General features: G+C 39.4%; 1 protein-coding gene across 1 annotated transcript; it reads left to right on the top strand.

The window, feature by feature from the left end:
- The first annotated feature begins 176 nt into the window (after nt 1–176).
- LOC308077118 (cerebellin-1-like) lies at nt 177–12,022 on the top strand. Its single transcript, XM_080417676.1, has 6 exons — nt 177–338; nt 444–518; nt 9,200–9,262; nt 9,510–9,593; nt 10,419–10,547; nt 11,517–12,022. The coding sequence occupies exons 1-6, from the start codon at nt 218–220 to the stop codon at nt 11,798–11,800; spliced, it is 756 nt and encodes a 251-aa protein (XP_080273802.1). The 5' UTR covers nt 177–217; the 3' UTR covers nt 11,801–12,022.
- The last annotated feature ends 4,428 nt before the right edge of the window (nt 12,023–16,450 follow it).

Raw genomic sequence — 16,450 nt, 5'->3', positions numbered from 1 at the left:
AAACCAGTTATTATTGGGAGTGTCCTCAGACGAACGCGGAATTCACCCTTTAAAAATGTCTTCGCAAGATCCATGTCAGCTTAAAAAAAAAGAAAAGAAAAAAAAACACGTCTCAGGTTGCACTTGATGAAGTGTAGGCCTATTTGAAAGGGGTTGTTCCTTTTCCAGAGTGTATAAGACAGCTGTGCAGTATCATTTAGCAACACAAGGTTTCAGAATGAAGGGTCTTGGGGCTTTGCTTGTTTTACTTATCTGTGTGTCGGAGGCTCAGCCTCAGACCGACAATAGTCTTGAGCTTCCTTCTGCACCAGGAACAGGAATATGGGCCATGAATGCAGGTAAGAGAAGAAATGACTTACTTTGTTATTAATTACTTAATTTGAGCTCAGAAAGACACTGTTTTGACTGATTGACCTAATGCCATATACTTCTGATGATTTCAGCCCGGCTATCTGCCATAGAATTGAGACTGACGGCAGGTGAAGGCCAAGCAGAGCAACTGAGGAGACAGAATGCGGGTATGACACAGTTCACCAAAAAAATAAAAAATCTATCGATTAGTCACCCCATGGAGACTTGAATTCATGGATATTTTTTTGTTTTTGTCGCATTCCTAAGCCAACAATTTGATGACCAGTGGACCGGCAGGCAGCGGTTCCGGTAGGAGACAAAAGGAAGACACTGTTTTTGTGTCTCCTACCGGAACCGCTGCCGGTCATCAAATTATTGGCTTGGAATGTGACAAAAAAAATCCATGAATTCAAGTCTCCATGGGGTGATTAATCGATAGAAAAAAAGTAATTTATTGGGTGAACTATCCCTTTAATGTTTATATACAACACATGTTCACAACGACACATGGTTTTTTGCCATTCTCTAACCCCCAGTGAGACTGCGATAGATAATTGTGTTTAGATAGTTTCAATTTCCCTATTATAGCAATACGGTTTTGGATCGTCCTATGGAGTTAGAGGAAATAACTATTTGTCTTAAAGTAATGCATTATTATTTATGTAATATCAGATATTTAGGGTGCGTTCGGAAATACAGCACTGAGCGCACTGGCCAATACAAACTAATAGGCGAGTGCGCTCCGGTGCGCAATATCCGAACGCACCCTTAGTGATTCACTGATGTCCCTCCCCCAACTTTGAATATAAATATTTGCTTATTCTCAAGAAGGACAAGAGCAGCAGTTAGAGACTTAAGTCTGTTAAATTCAGAAGTAAATCTCCTAGCCAAGGTTCTGGCAGACCCTTGCTTCCCAGATATAATGTTTTAGGATCAAACAGGGTTTGTTAGAGGGTGGCAATTATCGCATGACATTAGTAGACTCTTAAATATTGTGCTTCTCCCGAACATCTTCTGAAATCCCTGGATGCTGAGAAATTTGATTGTGTGGAGTGGGAATATTTGTTTTCCATTTTTGTGTGACAACTAAAGGTCTGAGTACTTCCCCGTAAAGGAATATTTCACTTTCAAACATATTTGGGGTCATTTTAACGTCGGCTTTTGTGAGCACCCCCCACTTAGCTATCAACATTGCTCAACTAAAATAATGTTATAAAGATGTTTTTGTTTCTTTTTGGGATGGGTAGAGAGGTTAAGGAAGGTTGTTGTACTGGTCCTGTGTTAAGGACATTATAACGGGATGGGGGCAACAAGAAAAACTACTTTGGAACATATTTGTCTGCTCTGTCGCTTGTGTTTATATAATGCACGCTTCAATAAAAAAATATGATGGGAGAAATACATATGTATACAGTATATTCTCCAGATACACAGTGTATCTTGGCCTAGCAAACACACATACAGTCGGTGCCTATTGACTTTGTCGTTTCTCATGTTGACATCACACTTCTCATTTGCCTCACTCACTCGTGCAGTAAATCTAGTTCCAAATACTACCACGAGGTGGCGCTTTGGAGTCACTTTTTTTTTGTTTCAGACAGACAGACAGACAGACAGACAGACAGACAGACAGACAGACAGACAGACGAGATGTGAGTCCTGACCTGGGACTGAAAAATAGCAGATCTACAAGCTCACAATGCCTGGCGTGTGTGTGTGATTATAATTATAATTATAATTAATATAATATACTATTATATACTACTATACACGTCGTGTAGGCCTACTTGTAGATTGGCTATTTTTTTTTTGTTCTCGCATCATTTGCTGTGTAGTATTTAGGTTACTTCTTTCTATTGTTTTGAAAATGCTCAGTTAGCGTAGTGGTGAAAGCTGACGACCATTGATTCCACGATCCGCGTTCGAATCCCACTCCATGGACAAATATAATTGCTATTTTTGAATTTATATCGTAAAATCAATGTTAATGTAACTCTGAGAGTGTACAAATGGATCGCGGTTTTAGCCGTGGTTGCCGCAGTTAACCGCAGTTTGGGTGGATTTGGGTCAATCAAATATAATTATTAATTAATATCGGATAAACCACGGGTGAAATATTGCGGTAAATAAATTAATGACATCTAATATATCTATCCATAAAATAGCTAAATCTCTGCGTGCTTGTGTCTGTGTGAGTGTGTAGAGCAGCCTCTGTGCGATTCGATCACAAAATGCATTGATTTAGCCTATGGAATGTCGTGCGTCTTTTTTCTTTTTTTTTAACCAGTCACTACCGTTCTGGCTGAATTCAACCGGGTGTTCGTACTTTCTCTATTTACAACCCGTACATCTACATAAACGTTCAGATTTCAAATATAAAGTGCTTAACTCATGGCCATGGATGTTACAATTCACTTCGAGTGGGTATAAGTACCTGTATCTTCCGTATTGTTCAATAAAAAGCATTTTAATCCGATCGGCGGCCATTTTCTCATAGAGTTATAATGTATCAGGGTGCAATACTCCTCCCAACCGATAGGGTCGCGTAAATGAAAGGCCAACAGCGAGGCGTTTGTTTTCATTCTTATAAGACCGCATGGCTCATTTATATGCACGTGAAAGTAACTAAGCAGAAAGTAACTAAGTACATTTACTCCATGTCCACTTGTTGCTGACGGGGATGCGTATTTGGTTGTACACACGCAGACGCAAGGGTGGCGTTTTCAGTCCGGAATTCAAATCATGATGCAACTTTTATGGGACACTGTTGTACAACAAAGTAGAATTCATTTGTGAAGAAAGAAAACCCCATTAACAGTTGAAAATAGCCTACACCATTTCTGCCCATCCCTCTAACTTCATGTAGGCCAATTGGTGCATTAAAAATATAAAAATTGGCCGCTCTGAATTTGTATCTGAACAAATACTTTGATAGAAGAGATACAGAGGTACTGTAGGGGGGATAGCAGAGTTCCTCACTTGGCTTATTTGAATAGGCTGCATATCATTAACATAACCGGTTTGGCAAGAGCCTGGGCCAGTGTTGTAGGCTAGCGCTAATTTTGGAAGTGGGGGAGCGCGGTTCTTGAGCCAGGCCGCGCTGCGCTAAAACGCACTGTCTGTGCCTGTGGTGGCCTACTGAAAGCTATAATAACATAGTAGTAATGACAAGGGTGCAATTATATTCAATGATATTTAATTGTTTTGTGGAAAACGCATGGCTCATCATGCTTAATTAAAGAGAGACTCACTTGCCTTTTCTTAGTGCTTTTCATTGTTTGGACAGAAGACATTATAAACATTTAGCCAATATTCGATCATCATTAAATAACAGACAGTGAACTGGTAAACTGGTGACAGCATGTCATGGATAGCACATTAATTCTTAAACAATATTGAGGAAGAAATAAGAATAGAAATAAAATAAAACAAACCAAAAAGACGCCAATAACCCCTGTCTTATAAAAATTGCCAAAGTGGGTCTGGGTTATCTGACATGACAGGCTGTGCCACTCTGGTTTTTGTGCTTTCTGCCGCGCGATGTGCTCGCAGCCAAGTCTTGACATAAGGCTCTGGATTCCAGGACCTGAGCGGAGGTCCATACTGTCTAATAAACATCAGAGCCGACACACGTTCTGTATGCAGTCGCGAACGGAGTGATGTTATGAGTAAACATTATCAGTAAACATGAACGTGCTGTCACAGATGATCCGATCATCTTTATTTTTAAATTTATGATGAAAGCCGCACACGCAAAATGGGGGTCCCCAATATGGTTATTTTGGGGGGTCATGGCCTGAAAAAGATTGAGTCTCTCTCTCTCTCTCTCTCTCTCTCTCTCTCTCTCTCTCTCTCTCTCTCTCTCTCTCTCTCTCTCTCTCTCTCTCTCTCTCTCTCTGAACAAATAGCCTGCCTTGATAACCCTCCCCCCCGTCTCTCTCTCTCTCTCTCTCTGAACAAATAGCCTGCCTTGATAACCCTCCCCCCCGTCCGCTCAAAGAAAGAGAGACACGGCATACTGTTTGGCCTAGGCTCAAAGCTCAGCTCAGCTCAGACCTTCACATGTAGGCTACAGTCAGAGGTTAGAGGGGGATGGGGGTCGTTTTTTCCCCCCAGCCATTCCAGTAGAGTAGACCTTCACAGGTACAGTCAGCGTGAGAGGGGGATGGGGTAGCTTGCAACACTTTGTGAGCTTGTAGATCGGCTATTTTCACTACTTTAATTTATCCCCGTTCAGTAGCATTGGAGTTAACATATATGACGCAAAGGACGCAAATGATCCCATAACCCCCAAACAATGACAGATCTCCACGGGGTCTAAGCCAGGCATTATTAATGTAAAAAAAAATGGACCATGTTCAGCTTCAACAATCCCTGCTACATGGGTATTTCGTATTTAGAGAGATTTACCAATAGAGAAATTGTATGTCTCCTCTGAACCGAAACCAGTGAAAGGAGCCGATCTACAAGCTCAGAAACACGTTGCTATCTGAAAAGTTTTGAGATTGTAGATCGGCTATTTTCAGAATGAAGTATATCATACATTGAAAAAACATACTCTCAATTAAGCATTTCATGTTATCATTATCAATTGCACATGAATTCATTGATAGTCATGTTGTTTGCATTGCGCTTCAAATGAAGTCTGCCTGAAGTGAGCCTTGAACTGGCAACCTTCAGGTTGCGAGGCACACGTTTAAGAGAAGCCATTGGACCGATAGATCTGAAATGGTGAAAAGCAAGTCAAAGAGATGATACAGAAAGAAGACCATGCAATAAACATGAGCATTTTAAACCCTCACTAACCAGAGAGAGAGAGAGAGAGAGAGAGAGAGAGAGAGAGAGAGAGAGAGAGAGAGAGAGAGAGAGAGAGAATTCACCAGCACCATGGGTTTAACGAGACATCAGCGCAAAATGAAAATGCGACGTTTATTAAACGTGCTGTCACAGATGATCCAATCATCTTATAAAAAATTTAAGCATATGCCAAGATAACTGAGAATATATAGCTGATGATGAGCTAAATATATTTGTTTAATGTCGAAGTTTTTATTTTTAAACTTTATGATGAAAGCCGCAGAGCTTTGTGCCTCGTCATGTATTGTTTCTATATTATAACAATGTGCTCATAAAACTAAACTAAACTTGACAGCAATATGGAAAATCTTATAAATATATTTCATAGAATAACCGGTTAATAGAAATAATGAAATAACGGTTAAAAGGGGCAGATAGGAGCGTTGACGCCCGTTACTTTATTGTATTTATTTATTAATGCAGGAGCGCGAGGTAATAAATGTCACATGTGTACTGTATGCAACAGACATGATATCTCTCTGTCTTTCTAGGAAGTTAAGAGTTAAATATATATTTTAATTATTTAATATTAGGCTATTTCAAAATGCTTAATTATTTCATTCATCAGTGCCACTGAAACACCACCACAGAAATAAACAAACAAACAATTTGTCAATTCAAATGAGCTATGGCATGAGAAAAAAATACGTTTACATTTTCCAAAGCAAGTGTCAAAACATAATACAAAAGTGTAAAGTAAAGGGAGAGGATACAGTAACTGTAGGCAGCTCTAGGCAGTAGACCGCTGCTGCCCCTAGTGGCACAGAGTGGAAATAAGTGGAAATAACACATGTCCTGCGTGACACGCATGAGATGCCAGAAAGAAAACGACAAAGTCAATAGGCATTGGCCAGGTTTCCCAAACGACTTTGAGCTCAGACGCAGCCTAGAAGCTGCGTGAGAGCCTCCACGCACATGCGCAGTAGCAACCCCGCCACGATCTATCTTCATTAGTGGCAGCTGTGTGTGCCCAACGTGGCATCTAAACTGGCTTCAGGAGGCACCATCGTCGTAGGTTCTCGTTACGTGTGTGCTAAAACTACATTCGCGAGACAGCATAGACGTAAAGACCTCCTGGACGAAGTCTACGTAAAGCCGACGTAAACTACGTAGTGCTGTCTGCCGCTACACTGCAGTTTAAACACCCTTTGCGAAAGTGAAATGGATCATAAAAATACCAGAGCCAACTGTCAGATGTCCTGAAGCAGTCCACTCCAAATACAACTTTTGAATAATATATTTATGAATGAAATTACAGTGGTGAGTTGACATCTGCAAGTTAAATAAAACACTAAAGTGTCCCCATTATGCAAGTAAATTAAATATACTTAAAATACCAAAAGTAAAGGTATGCAGAATGTCCCATTTCCCAAATTTAATATGTATTAAAATCTTTTGAAAATAGCAGATCTACAAGCTTGTGAAGCGTTGTGAGCTTGGAGATCTGCTAGTTTCAAAAGATTTTTTAACCATTCATAAAAATGGCGAGCGCAACAGCTGTCACTTTGTGAGAGGAACTGGGGACTTTCATCATAACGTTTAACTATAAAACTTCGAAATTTAGGAAACATGTTTAGCTCAGCATCATTTATATACCTTTAGTTAACTTGCCATATGCTTAATATTTTTATCAGACGATCGGATCATCCGTGAGAGTACAATTTGTAAACTTCGGGTTCATGCATAAAGGACGAAGCAGCGTAGCCCTGGTTCAGAGCGTTAGTGTGTTCCCTCTAACGCCCTGGAACACCCCTCGCTCTGCGCTTGTACAAGGAATTCCGCTGCCCTGCGAGTGCTCAAGAGTAGTAAAAATAAACAAAATCATTTCGCTACTCACCAAAGCAAAGGCTGTTTTGTGTTGTTGAAAGTCTATTCTCGGAGGTGGGAAGCCTCTCAGCACCCCAACTACTCTGTAAAATACACTTTTTGGGCAGCAAATAAAATATGTCAGCGAGACGGAAATTATTTTTATTTACTCCACAGTGCCCTCTACAGATCTGTAGGATTGAACTTACCATTAACCAAAATCTGTAGAGGGCACTGTGGAGTAAATAAAAATAATTTCCGTCTCGCTGACATATTTTATTTTCTGCCCAAAAAGTGTATTTTACAGAGTAGGTGGGGTGCTGAGAGGCTTCCCACCTCCGAGAATAGACTTTCAACAACACAAAACGAGAAACGGCGTGCAAAAGAACTGGCTATCGAGCTCAGGCTTATTAGCATGACTGGTAACGTGTCGTGCTGGCGAGTGGGAGTTTCGGGTTCAATCCCAGCTCACTGCTTCCCTATATATGCATGGATCCGGTGTTTATAAATTCTAGCAAATTCCGATCATCTCATAAGAGGTGACAGAGCCAACTGTCAGATGTCCTGAAGCAGTCCACTCTAAATACAACGTTTGAATATATTTATGCATTAAATTACATCTACAAGCTTAAGAGGCGTTGTGAGCTTGCAATCTGCTATTTTAAAAAATATATTTATACATATTAAACTTGGGAAATGGGACATTCTGCGTCCTTTTTTTAAAATATATATTTAGGGGCTTTTTTGCCTTTATTTGGACAGGACAATAGACTGACAGGAAAAGGGGAGAGACACAGTAAAGGTCGTCGATACTAGAGTCGAACCCGCGACAGCTATCTCGATGGATTCCCAAATTGTGTGACATGCGCCTAGACCGCTAGGCTAGTGGACGACCCATACTGAACGCTGTGACTTTTGGTAATTTTTTTTTTTCATATACATTTATATCTTGCAGACGTCAGCTGTGACTTTGTGAGGGGAACTGGGGTCTTACGTCCTTTAGTTAACTTGGCTTGCTTAATATTTTTATCAGATGATCAGATCAGAGATCATTCGTGAGAGTACAGTACAATTTGTAAACTTCGGGTTCATGCATAGAGGACGCTCACCCTACCCAAAAAAAAAAAGATCTGCAAGCTGTCGTTACGCACCGGCCCGGCCGCAATATATATATATATATATATATATATGTGTATATATATATATGTGTATATATATATATATATATATATGTGTATATATATATATATATATATATATATATATATATATATATATATATATATATATATATGTGTATATATATATATATATATACATACATATACATATACATAAATTAAATGTGTGTGTGTGTGTGTGTGTGTGTGTGTGTGTGTGTGTGTGTGTGTGTGTGTGTGTGTGTGTGTGTGTGTGTGTGTGTGTGTGTGTGTGTGTGTGTGTGTGTGTGTGTGTGTGTGTGTGTGTGTGTGTGTGTGTGTGTGTGTGGTCGGTCTTTTCATAGATCTATTTCGCTACGGGGTGTTACTACCGCCCCAGGGCGCTAGTAACAAAATGCTTCGTAGGAGAGCACTGCAGGGCTACGCCTCTCGCAGAAGTAGGAGGAGAGTAGGATACGCCATTCTGTCTCCCAAATGTAGTTTTAGCAGAAACGTAACGCCATGGACGTGGGAAGCGATTGCACGTTGGGCAGAACCAGCTGCTACTAATGAGGGTAGAGCGTTGGTTTCGCCGGGTCCCAGGCTCTTACGCAGGCTGCGTAGGCAGCGCATGAGCTGAAATCTACGTGGCTGCTATGGTACTGCGCAGATTGTGTGGACACACGTAAGACCCGTCGTAGAACCTACGCAGATGCTCAACGCAGCATTTCTACGGCCTAGCAAACACACATATCTGAAATGTGTCATCATATTTAAATAAGCCCTAAAAAATCTGTTATGTGCAACAGTTAGATGGAAGCCCACTGTCAATAGGCTGTTGTCCTACCGAAAGTGTTAATGGTTGAAATGGTTGTAACTGGTTTGAAATAAAGTAATGGCTTTACCTTTTACCTATTGAAATAGCACTGATTAGGATCATGCTGTTGCTAGAATTTTAAAAGCAAGAAGCAAGAAAAAAAATGTTTGTACAACAATGTTTTTAAACTATTTCACAGTTTAACATGACTTTCTTTGACATTTCTCAGCAATCGCTGCCAAACTGCGTGTCAGTGATAACATGGTGGAGGAAATGAAGAGAGAATGTGAAGGTAATTTGATATGCAGCGTATGCAGGTAGTAGAGGGCTGTGTTGAAAACTCTGAGAATTATGTGTGTGTGTATATATATATATATATATATATATATATATATGAAATTTAAATTATATTTATCTATATTTTTTAATCCATATAATTCACAAGGGATTAAAGTCCTCCTTTTTCGGTGAAATCAAATTAACCATTGAGTGCATGAATATTTATGATTGACTTAATCTGAATGCTGTGCTTTCTTCAGCCCAGGTTGCCAAGCTGTCCACTGTAGCAGCGAGGTTGAATGCGAGTGAGAGCCGAGTGGAGCGACTGGAGAGACAGAATGCAGGTATGCTTGGCTCATCCAATTGACAAATTATCTATAAAGGAACAGTTCATTACAGTAAAGACACTACCTGACATGGTTACTGTGTGTACTCTTATTATTACTTTTGTCCTGCATTATCCCATTTAGACCTGAGGCTGATTCTAAAAACACCTTCTAAATCCAGTTTAAATCCAGTTCTAAAAACAGTTTTCTGAAAATGTTCACATTTTTATAAATATACACTGTATATTTAAACACATTAACATCTAAAATGTGACAAAGATGTCTAAAGAGCAATTGTATGCAGAAGTCACATCTCCATGTTTCAAATTAGTTTTTTCGTAAATTAATGCCATACTTTATCATACAAGTGTGTTACACAAAAGTAGTGAAAATAGCTGTGACGCATTGTGAGCTTGTAGTTCGGCTATATTCACTATTTTAAAATGTTTTTTAAAACGACCGAGGCCGAAAATGCTAAATTTTGTTAGGCAGAAAAATGGGTGTGGCTATATGGAGACTTGTTTTGATTGTGTGACCTGAGGTTCAAAAGTTTTAGTCATTTTTTAGTTTCTTGATTCAATATTTAGATATTTGTTTGTGCTCATATAACTTCAAACTACATTTTTACCATGTTAGACTCATTGAAAACACCTGTCACTGGTGACTTTTGTTTGTTTGTTAGTTTGTTTTGGGGTCCAAAAAACACTTCGAAATATACTGTATCTATCATATTGGGGAACTCTTTCCCAGGACTATTTTAAAGTGGAATATATATTGTAAATCCTTTTATAATATTACAGATTGAAATAAATAATACAATTCCCCTGTGTTGACACTTGACAGACAAACCAAAGGTGGCCTTCTCTGCTGGTTTGACTAATGCTGGTCAAGTTGGAACATTCAATTCTGAAACCAGTCTGGTCTTCAGCAAGGTCTTCGTTAACATCGGCAACGCATACAATCCATCTACAGGTAGGTACCGATTAATGCTGCAATCTGGAACTTATTTTACTTTGACTAATCTATATGGTAAAGTATGTTAATACAATATACTGTAACTAGTACATCTGCAGTGTTTGGATGCGGTTTCCCTACTCTTCCATTGAGAAACTTAGAACCTGGGATAGGCTACGACATGTACTGGCAGACAACTAATACTGCCTGGAGCTAATAAGTGCAATATCTGTATCAGTGTCTCATGCAAGAGAAAATCGATCTGTCTGTCTGTCTGTCTGTCTGTCTGTCTGTCTGTCTGTCTGTCTGATCATTTTGTTTTCCTCCAGTAAAAGGTAAAAACCTGGCAGGCTGCAGCTAATACAATTAAAAATGGGTGTTTTAAATGTAGGTGTGCTCAGAGCTATGGGTGTGCCAATGTGCCAAAATAGACACACTAGTCAACAGTCAGTGCACATTCACAGTGAATGTGCACTTTCACAGTGAATGTGCACTGACTGTTGATTCACACACCTAAAACTAACACAGCCATTATTTAGTTGATTAGCTGCAGCTGTGTTGCTTCCGTCACGGTGTAAGGTCAGTGTTTTGCAGCATGTCATGTTTTTAATCTGCTGTAGTTTTTAACCTGAACTGAAAAACAAAATACAAAATCTGCTACAGAGTAGGTTCCATCCCCCCCATTAAAACCCTATACTTAGTTGACCGGATTTCCAAGGTCTCTACACTACACTGAGCCCCGTCCTGTTTCGGTGAAGTGAATATCTTCACCGCAAATAGCCTAATCAACAAGCTCATAGATAGGCCGAATGTTAGCCCCAGAATAGGGGTTGAAGTGGTTAAAGGTATTACCATGATCAGAGAATGCCCTTTTGGGTGAAACCATTGATTTATTCACACAGTTTTATTTAATGTGTTATATGATGTGTCTGTCTGTATGTCTGTCTGTCTGTCTGTCTGTCTGTCTGTCTGTCTATTGTCTCACAGGTGTCTTCACAGTGCCACTGAAAGGAGCCTACCACTTCAGATTTACTGTAGCCAGCACTACAGCAGGCCAGTATGTGTACATCAGGATGTATAAGAATGAGCAGAGTGTCATCTATGGCCAAAGCTACAACCATGGATCTGGTAATCTCTACCTCTCTAATGGAATGATCCTAGAGCTTGAGGTGGGAGACAGGGTGTACTTGACCTTACCTACTGGCCAGAGGCTCTTTGATAACACAGACAACCACAGTATCTTCACTGGGGTTCTGGTCTATCCTATGTAACACTGTAAACTACCATTACTTTGACAGTGGTGTGGTTTATCCTATGTAACACTGTAAACTACCATCACTTTAAATAGCCAAGTGACCACAACATATTCAGTGGTTTTCTGGATTTTCCTATGTTAACTCTGTCTGTAACTACTATTACTTTATAGACATTTTTGTTTAGTAGAGTAGCTACTAAACTCTATACATCCTACCAATAAACGCATATCAAAAGCAGTGTCGACTGTCTATTGTACTTATTGATTATTTTACAAACTATAAAACACATCGTCACTGTCTGGCAGTGGTGGAAAAAGTACTCACATTTTTTACTTAAGTAAAAGTATCAATAGTGCAATGTAGAAATACACTGTTACAAGTAAAAGTCCAGAATTCGAAATTTACTTGAGTAAAAGTACAAAAGTATTGGTTTCAAAATATACTTAACTCATTCAGTGCCATTGACGTTGCCGACCTCACGTTTTTCATAAGCCCAGAGTGCCAATGACGTCACCGACGTCATAAAAAATTTAATGAAAAAATAAATTAAAAAAAATATATATATTTTTAATTAAAAATAAAAAATAAAAAATCAGAACCCAAGATATCATGATTTGAAGATTTGCTGCTCCATTCACTTCTTGTTTAACTTCTTACTGAAAAAGGCTGTATCTCGGCTCCTAAGCACTTTTTTTCAATGTATTTTTGGCCTTGGCACAGGGGTGATAAAGCCAGAAATAAGTTTGGCACTGAATGAGTTGAGTACAAAAGTAAAAGTACTCATTATGCAGAATTTCCCATTTCACAAGGTTTCAAATGTATAAAAATCTTTTGAAAATAGCAGATCTACGTCGCATAGCAGATCTACGTCGCATTGCGAGCTTGTAGATCGGCTATTTTCAAATGGCCGAAATGTATATACTGTAGAGCTGAGGTGGTTAATGCATGTTTTGTAATAATCCCGATCTACAAAGTAACTAGTAACTAAAGTTTTCAATAATAATTGTAGTGGAGTAAAAGTACAATATTTGCCTCTGAGATGTAGTGGAGTAGAAGTAAAAGCATTGGAAATTGGATATGCTCAAGTAAAGCACAAATACCTAAAACATTTACTTATTGACAACTTCGTTTTTTTTACAACCAAGGTTTATGTTTTAGCTTGTAATTAAAGTAAATAAAAGATGTGTTAAATTTTTTAACATTCATTTTTCATTTACTGCTTTCTATAGTTTTAGCAATTTTTGCTATCTTTTTTACAGTGGGCGGGGGCATTCGGGCAGGTTGCTAAATATGTCTTTTTTACACAATAAAAAAGGTCCCGTGGTCTTTGATGGCCAGATGTGAGTTATTGGGGGCTAGAAGAGCTACTGTAAATAATAATAAAGAAATCACCGGGTTATTGTGTGAAAAAATACATATTTAGCGACCTGCCCAAATGCCCCCGCCCACTGTAAAAAATATCGCAGAAATTGCTATAACTATAGAAAGCAGTAAATGAAATAAATGGAACACTCATCTTTTATTTACTTCAATTACAAGCTAAAACATAAACCTTGGTTGTAAAAAAACAAAGTTGTCCTTTAAGTACAGTACTTAAGTAGTACTTTCCACCACTGCTGTCTGGTGGAAACCTTGTACAGTATTAGTCCGTGAGCCAGGGCCCTAAATATGGGGTCATTTGTATCAACTGGGGGGATTAATTCTCATCGTGATTTTTGGGTAGGTATACACCCCTAGTGCTAGGAAAAATGTGATAGCATTGCATCTGTGGTAGCTTTCTGTTTGTTATCACTCCTTTTATAACCACATGCCAAAACACAGTTTTCACAATCCGAATGAAGCATTCTACTTCAAAATGATGGTTCTCTCTTATTATTGACCCTCTCTCTTTGAAAAATGGTTGGGATAAAGCCCAGATTATATATTGTTCAAAAATTAGTTTTCTATTACAGGCAGTGACAACATAGTGACTATATATGACATAAAATATGTACTTCGGTTTTCATGAAAGATGGAACACAAAGGTTTCTTTGTAAATTACCTAAAGATTTAAAACCATGTTTACATACATAGATTCTAAGGAAATGTATAATGAAATTCAATAAGGAAATGTATAATGAAATTCAATAAAACAGAATATAGTGCAAGTGTGTAAGAAAATATCCAAAATGGCCACTAAACGCCTGGCAAAAGATTTACTTTTGATCCGCTTGTCCTAGAATACCTCTTTGTAATACCTCTCTTTTTTAGGGTTTTCATTTGTAGAATCCATTCCTGATGTTATTTTTTTATATCAGGTCAATCTCATCTGTTAAAGGTCAGGTCAAGGTTAAATTTAACCTCTGTGAGAACAAATGGAAACAACTTGATGAACATTCATGGTTCACTTTATTCATGATTTATTTTTGTGAACATGTCACAAGAACTGGTATTCATAGTAACATGAATGTAAAATGATATAATATGATGGCAATATGTATCTTTTGCAACTAGGCCCTCGACCTCCTGATTGGCACGCATACAATTCTCTTACCTACATCCTGTTCTACCTCATCCTTATGAGGTATGAAGTATCCTCCTTATTGACATCACTCCTCATCTGTAGCTTGAACATATCATCAGTAACCATCTTCACCAGAGCAGTTACAGTACATCAGTGATGCCCTTAAATTGATATTGCACCATGTCTCATAGCTCTGATGGTGCCGGGTCACCCTTAGCAATGACAGGAACAGGGATACTATCCTGGATCTACCATCCAAATGTGACATCAAATGACTTGTCAGGTGGATCTTGGTGGTCTGCCACTTTCCACAACATCACTTGTAAATGAGCCCACACATGGTGCAGCAGGTTGGTCGGTGTTGGAGGAAGGGCTATTAACTTGTGGCCCTCACCTCACCCAGCACATCAGGGTAGCCTCGGAAGTTCCCAGCCAGAAAAGTGTTGTGTACTCTGATCTTGCCTTTGCCATACATACAAGACTGTCCTATCCAAATGCTCCATCTGTACTTTACACAGTAGGTCCACCTAATACACCAACAGGACAAGAACATCAGTTTAATCACTGAGCATGTGCGTCACACCCTTTCCAGAGGTGGCTGCATCAGGGACATAGGAACTCATGGTGATGTCTGCTTCATCATGACTAAATGCAGTATCTATCGTCAGCACTGAAGGTGTACAACATGCTCAATGGCTTCTGCATAATGTTCTTGCTCTTCAGGTTTACATCTCATGTGGGTAAAGGACATTACTATTCACAACATTCACAACAGCATGGGGGCAATTTAGCAAAGGATGGGATTGAAGAGATGAGGGCGGTGATCTTTCTGTGTGTGAGGATACACTCCAACATTTTATGACCAAGACACACCAGTGCTTCAACTCCCCCTCTACTGTTTCTGCACATTTTGGGAAGGCGTCAGTCCACTCCACTCACATGCATCATGACAGCATCTTTCCTGATCTGTATGGCAGTCTGCTCCCCAGACTGGTGAGCAGAGACAGTGATCCAGAATCCATCATGGTGCTGACAGACAAGGTCTAGCTTAGCCTCTATGGCATGGATCACATGCATCTTCAGCAGGCACTGGGTTAGATATCAAGCATGCTGCACATGGTCAGCACGGAAGAAGTACTTCATCATGTACGTCATGAGAGAAAAGGTGACAAGTTGATGTCAATGTGTCTCCCTGCACATTCAAACTGGTGGATGTGAAGTGTAGGAAGAGGTTGTCTACACAGCCAGTAGGATGGAGATGTGCAGTGTTCAGGTAGGCTACTGCTGTATGAATGCATTTGGCCCAGTGGATAGAAACCACTTCAAGACTGCTGCTGGTACACTAAGGACTTACCACTAAACTTGCCTGTCAGCCCTCCATATGCTGCAACCACATGCATTTCCAGTGCTGAACCTTGCATAAGTTTTGCAATGCAGCTGAGGAATGACTGTATAACATGCATCCCACTGGGATGCACAATTACATTATAGAGCTGTTCTGGCTGATTCCAGCATACGTGCAAGGTGTCAACAAACGGTTCCATGTCAATTGTGAGGTGAATACTGTACATGTCACATGTATATGACCATAGTGACCATATCTGCTGCCTGCTTGGACACCTGGTTGGATGATAAGGTGCGAGAGAGACCTTGACCTGACCTTCAGCACATAGGCCAAAGACTGACCGTCAAGTGAAAATATAACATTAGAAATAGATTCTACACCTATGAACCCCCCCCAGGTTCCCATATGAATCACTATTCATATGAGTTCACATTAGAGATGCGCGGATGGCTTTTTTTGTCACCCAAATCCGCGTTAACAAGTTCATTATCCATCCGCCATCCACCCGCGGTACTTATATCATCCTATTTATAGATCCGCACCAACCGCACCAAATAATTGTTATTTTCCTGACGTTAGTTTTCTTATAAACAGTGTTACTCACCACTGTCGCGATGCAGTGACTGTATACAATCCACAACCATGGTAACAACAAGCGCACGTCTTCATTAAGTTACTTTCGCTTTCAACCACTTTGTTGCCATGTCGGCTTTTTATAAGCTTTTTATAAGCGACTTTTAAAATAATAAACTTTATTTATATAGCACCTTTCATGACATAAATGCAGCTCAAAGTGCTTTACAGAAAAAGAAAGAAA

The sequence above is a fragment of the Gymnoscopelus braueri genome, assembly GCF_963280865.1.
Source record: "Gymnoscopelus braueri genome assembly, chromosome: 21".
In the NCBI taxonomy this organism is placed as follows: Eukaryota; Metazoa; Chordata; class Actinopteri; order Myctophiformes; family Myctophidae; genus Gymnoscopelus; species Gymnoscopelus braueri.
The sequence above is the reverse complement of the archived record's forward strand: the minus strand, read 5'-3'. Positions and strand labels throughout refer to the sequence as shown.

Coding starts and splice junctions, on each gene's coding strand:
- LOC308077118 (XM_080417676.1), top strand. CDS start 218: ATGAAGGGTCTTGGGGCTTTGCTTGTTTTACTTATCTGTGTGTCGGAG. Junction 519..9,199: donor ACTGAGGAGACAGAATGCGG/GTATGACACAGT, acceptor GACATTTCTCAG/CAATCGCTGCCAAACTGCGT. Junction 9,263..9,509: donor AATGAAGAGAGAATGTGAAG/GTAATTTGATAT, acceptor TGCTTTCTTCAG/CCCAGGTTGCCAAGCTGTCC.